This window comes from Poecilia formosa, unplaced genomic scaffold (assembly GCF_000485575.1).
Source record: "Poecilia formosa unplaced genomic scaffold, Poecilia_formosa-5.1.2 Scaffold750, whole genome shotgun sequence".
Lineage (NCBI taxonomy): Eukaryota > Metazoa > Chordata > Actinopteri > Cyprinodontiformes > Poeciliidae > Poecilia > Poecilia formosa.
Genome location: NW_006800689.1, coordinates 107,964 through 113,547, shown reverse-complemented (window position 1 = coordinate 113,547; position 5,584 = coordinate 107,964). Strand labels below are relative to the sequence as shown.

Below are 5,584 nucleotides of genomic sequence, written 5' to 3'. Positions count from 1 at the left end.
TGCTGCTGCTGCTTTTTATACTAAAACAGATAAAAACAGAGAAGAAAAACTGGATTTTTATACAAATAAAATGATTTTCATTTGACCAGCAGCATGAAGTTATTTTATAATAAATGCTGAAGCTGCTTTCTGTCGGTTCAGATGTTCTCCATATTTTAACTTTAAGATCAAATCCCAGGGTTTTCCAGGTAACCTTTCAGTCTGAAACACTCTTCACCATTTCACCTCTTTAGAGTCATAAAGTCAGCAGATTTTAGGATTAATTCATCATTTTCTCTAATAAAGTTTTCAGTCCACAAGTTTTACATTCGTAGATCAATTTTCTTATTGATTACCTTGTAATCTGTTCAAACAGATTCAACATTTGGTTTGACTCAGTTGATCCTGCAGCTTCAGATAAACTTGATTCTGTCTGGATTTAAAATGTCAGTGAAAATGTCTTTGTGTTGCTGAATGTTGGAGTTTTGATTGGTTCTGACTTCAGTGAGCATCACTTCCTGCTGCAGATTAAAACTGGAGCGCCTCCTGCTGGAGGAGAAGGGATCCGTCAGTCTCTGCTCTGTGCAGATCCTATTGGCTCCATCCGGTTCTGATCCACAGATCTCAGTGGAGCCGGGGTGAAGACCAGAGACTCTGAACCCGAGAGTCTGGAGCCGAAACGCTGACTGGGACTAATCCTGGTTTTGGTTATGTTTCATTAAAACAAACAAAAAAAAAACTTTTTTATTTAGATTTCTATTTTTCCTCTCTTGTCTCTGATGAAATCAAGTTACCAAAATAGACCGGGTTATTAGATAGTTTGTTTTATTTTGCAAAGTTGTTATTTCACTGGTTCAGATCAGTTCTTTGGGCTTTTTTAAATCTTTTTATCAAACCTTTAGAAAGGTGGTTTATATTAATTTAATGGTTGTACAAAAAATGTGTTTTTCCCTTTTTTCCTAAAGTTTTTACGTCTGAATTGTGTTTATTCAACAACATTTTGATTTTCTGGCACAGAGAGATACTTCCACTCTAATGATTCAAAAATCATTTGAATGACAAAAATCCTCAAACATAAAGACGTCGTGCCGATGTCTGTCTGGATATCAGTGAACTTTGACCTCTGTGCTCTTCCTCCCTGCAGATCAGATAAACATCCCAGCTGCTTCTGGACAGAATATTAATATTAGCTGTGAAGTCAGTGATGAGAAAAGCATCATAACTGTGGAATGGAGAAGAGCTGAAGATCCGGAAGATGAACATGTGATTGTTTACAGAAACGGCAAAATGAGTCCTGATGATCAGCTGAAACAGTTCAAAGGTCGAGTGAATCTGACGATACGGGAGCGAAGCTTGAGTTTGATTCTGAAGAACGTAACGACCAACGACAGCGGAACGTTTGAGTGTCGAGTTCAGAGACCAGGAAGTGATGGGATGGAGCAGGTCTGCACCAGAAACTTAAAGGTTTCTCCTCCTGAAGGTGAGTCAGTCCGTCTGGGTCAGAACCAGCAGCTTCCTGGTTCTGATCCAGATCAGGTGGTGATGATCTTCAGTCGGATCAGACTAACTCCTGGTTCTGATCTGCAGGGAACCAGGATGGAAACAGGAATGATGGAGAGAACCAGGATGGATCCGATGGTCCAAGCAATGATGGGGCCCGAACTGGGATCATAGCTGCTGTTGCTGCTGTTGTTGTTGCTGTTGTTGTTATAAAGAAAAAAAACAGCTCGGATCCCAGTCAGACCCCATCAGGCGCTGCGGTCGATGAATCCTCCCAGCAGATTGAAATGGGTCTGATGTCTGATCAGCAGATCTCTGGTCATCCAGAAGTTTCTGCTGCTCAGTGATCAGATTAATGAGACGAAGAAGAAAACAACAGAAAACTGACAAACAGCTGGAATTAAAGCAGAAAGGGTGAAACATTTCCACTTAGATGCTTTTATTCTTAAAATTATAATGAATATCTGATTATTTCATCTCTTAATAAAAGCTCTGATGACCAGGTGACTTTTACCCATTTGTTGATGAAATTATTAATCTCTGATTAAAATCTTATGAGATAATGAAATCAGCCCTGTGTCCATCAGCAGTTCATCCTCTCATCATGATCATCCTCTTCTCTTCATGTGTTCATCCTTCAGCTCAGTGGAAGGACACAGATTCAGTTTTAAAACATTTTAATCTTTTTACATATGTCAGCTCAGGTCAGTTGGTCGATCTATTTTCTGACGTTTTCTTCTTTCGTCGTTTTCATTTCATTCTGTTGAACTTTGTCTAAAAACAAGCAGAAGTTTCCAGAACTCCTCCTGGAAACATGAAGCTACTTTTACTGTTTTACCGTAAACATAAATGTAGAAACCAGATCAGTGAAGGTTTTCTCAGATCAGCTGACCGATCCCAAACCATCCAGAGATCCACTCTGACCATCAGCAGAGGTCAAAGGTTAAACGGAGTCTCTGCAGAATGAAGCTCAGAATATTTAGCATTTGTGATCAAACTGCTGGTCTGATGAAGGACTTTGTCTTTGGTTGGTCCGGAGGCTGAAGAACGCTGACCCAGTCGGATGAAGCTGGTTTCCACCCAGCACGTGTTTGTGGGGCCCATCAGGGTTCGGTCAGGCTGGACGGGTCCAGTATGGACCGGGCTCATATGGGACCAGGTGGACTGAACTGAACAAATCCAACAGCTGGGTCCAGTTTGTTGATAAAAGCAGAAACACATGAGCCCACATGGGTCCCATTTCCCCCAAAGTCATCCAGGATCAAACATGAGCAGCCACCTTATGACCACGTATGGGCCCCACATGTCCATGCCGGCTGGGTGATGCTTCATAATGCTGCCTATCATTGATGGGGCCCATTAAAATGAAGGTTTCTGTGTTTTTGTTGAAACATTTGTCAGTTTTATCTTTTGGTTTCTGTAGATAAATATGAAGAATTTATTCTAAAGTCAAACTGTTCATGTTGCTTCATTTATCTTCTGTTTTTACATTAAAAGGTAAATTTATCTGTATTTTAATAAAATTATAGTGCAGGGGTGCCCAAAGTCGGTCCTGGAGTTCCGGCATCCTGCATGTTTTAGTTCTCTCCCTGGTTTAACGCACCTGGATCAAATGATGGCTTGTTAGAAGGCCTAAGAGGAGCTTTGACAAGCTGAAAGGTTGTTACTACCACCAGGAGAGAACTAAAACATGCAGGATGCTGGCCCTCGAGGACCGACTTTGGACACCCCTGTTATAGTGAAATAATCTGTGTGTCCATCTCTGTGTTTCAGTGAGTAAATAGAAACTCACCATGTTTAGAACAGAGTTAAACAGCTTCAGCTGCTCTGCTGCCTTTAACCAGATAAATGTTTAAATGTGTTTAATGAAAACATGTTGATTTAAATGACGTTTTATGGTAAAATGTTTCTGGTTTCCAGCTCTATAAAACTCAGTGTATTTCTATAATCTGCAAAGGAAACAAATTTTTCACGTCATTTAAGTCACATGATAACAAGCGAATGTTACCACTGGTGGAAAAGACGAAGAGGACGACAGGAAGTGGAGGGAAGATGAAGGTTTCTAATGACATCGTGTGAATGAACTCATCCAGGTGATTTTAATTATGTTTAATAGAAACACAGCAGTGGCAAAACTGTGTTATTTCAACATCAGTGGAATATTGATGCCTCAGCATAACTTAGTCCTCTGGAAATGTTCTGGGAGAAGGACCAGGAGAGGGTCAGGTCAGAGGTCAGAGGTCAGCCTGATATCTAGTTTACAGCTGGAACAACTGAAGCTGACTCTAGATCTATAACTCTAGATCTATAACTGTAGATCTACAACTGTAGATCTACAACTCTAGATCTATAACTCTAGATCTATAACTGTAGATCTACAACTCTAGATCTATAACTGTAGTTCTACAACTCTAGATCTATAACTCTTGCTCTATAACTCTAGATCTATAACTGTAGATCTACAACTCTAGCTCTATAAATGTAGATCTACAACTCTAGCTCTATAACTCTAGATCTATAACTCTTGCTCTATAACTCTAGATCTATAACTGTAGATCTACAACTCTAGCTCTATAACTGTAGATCTACAACTCTAGATCTATAACTGTAGATCTACAACTCTAGCTCTATAACTCTAGATCTATAACTGTAGATCTACAACTCTAGCTCTATAACTGTAGATCTACAACTCTAGATCTATAACTCTAGCTCTATAACTCTAGATCTATAACTGTAGCGCAAGAGACTGTAGATCTCTTGCTCTATAACTCTAGCTCTATAACTGTAGATCTACAACTCTAGAGCTATAACTGTAGATCTACAACTCTAGAGCTATAACTGTAGATCTACAACTCTAGATCGCATCTCTTTAGGTCCAAAGACAATAACTTCTGTTTCTGTTCAGCTGGAGAAAGTTTTGTCTCATCCACACATTTATCTGTTCTAAGCATCTGTTCAGTGATTGGATGGGGTCAAAGGTCACCTGGTGACATTGTGATGTAGAGCTGTGTATCATCTGCATAGTTATGCATCCATGGAGCTGTGGAGCTGAGCGCTCCCAAGGACATCATTCCTCGATAACAACACCTTTACTGGACTTTGCCAGGAGGCTCAGCCACCTGGTTTCACGACCCTTTGACGTCACCGCCTTCACTCATATCTTTGTTTTGCCCTGTGTTTTGTCTGAATGTTGCGATTTGCCCTAATGTGTCCTTCCCTCTTTTTTGTGCTCTTTGCTTTGGTTTTGTCATGATCCGTGTTTCTGTGTTTATTTTTTGAGTTATTTCTGTGTTTATTTGTTATCCTGTTCCCTGTGAGTCTCTGCGTCTTCCCGTTGATTGTTCCCAGGTGTGTCTCGTTCCCTTGATTACCCCTGTGTGTTTAGTCCCACCTGTTGTCTGTGTTCTTCGTGGGTTCCTTGTCTAACATCGTGTGTTCGTCGCTCCTTGTTTGACGCTCCAGTTGAACTGCTAAGTCCTGGATAGCGTGAGCTCTCGGTTCCAGTCCTGGTTTTTCTGTTGCTACCGGTGTTTAGCTGTGAGCTAATCTTTCTGCCGTGCTGCCTGTGTTGGACTGTTCTGAGCTCATCTTCATTAAATCACCATCATCTTCATCATAACCTGGGTCTCGGCGTCTCTCCTCACCTCAACCACCACATCATTCTTGACAGGTTTATTTTGTTTGCATTTCCTTTTAATTCCTGTAAAGCACTTTGAACTGCCTTGTTGCTGAAAATGTGCTATATAAATAAAATTACCTTATGGTAGCTGATCTTATTTCCTGTTATAACCTGAGCCAGTGGGAGAAGATAAATATTGAATAGGAGGGTCCTAGGATTGGTCCCCACATGTGACCTTTGACCTCTCTGATGAGAAGGTTTTTATTTAAACAAAGTAATCCCAGTTCTTTATATCAGGCTGGAACCAGTGGAGCACTGGACCGGAGAGTCCGACCCAACTCTCCAGTTGATTCAGTAAAATGTTGTGGTCAATACTGAGGTCCAACAGAACCAGAACCAGAACCAGCACTGTGGTTCTTCAGCAGTTCTGGTTCCAGGTTTCCCTCTTCCTGTTAAACAGGAACAGATTTCAGAGAAATCTTTTTC

At 40.7% G+C, this 5,584-nt stretch overlaps 1 protein-coding gene across 1 annotated transcript in view; it reads left to right on the top strand.

Moving 5' to 3' along the window:
• Positions 1–2,996, top strand: part of LOC103131373 (coxsackievirus and adenovirus receptor homolog) — a 5,316-nt gene extending 2,320 nt beyond the window's left edge. Inside the window, exons 2-3 of the mRNA XM_007542997.2 lie at positions 1,124–1,459; positions 1,567–2,996. Coding sequence (XP_007543059.1) covers positions 1,124–1,459; positions 1,567–1,826 — 596 coding nt within the window. The 3' untranslated portion in view covers positions 1,827–2,996. The remainder of the gene's footprint in view (positions 1–1,123; positions 1,460–1,566) is intronic.
• The last annotated feature ends 2,588 nt before the right edge of the window (positions 2,997–5,584 follow it).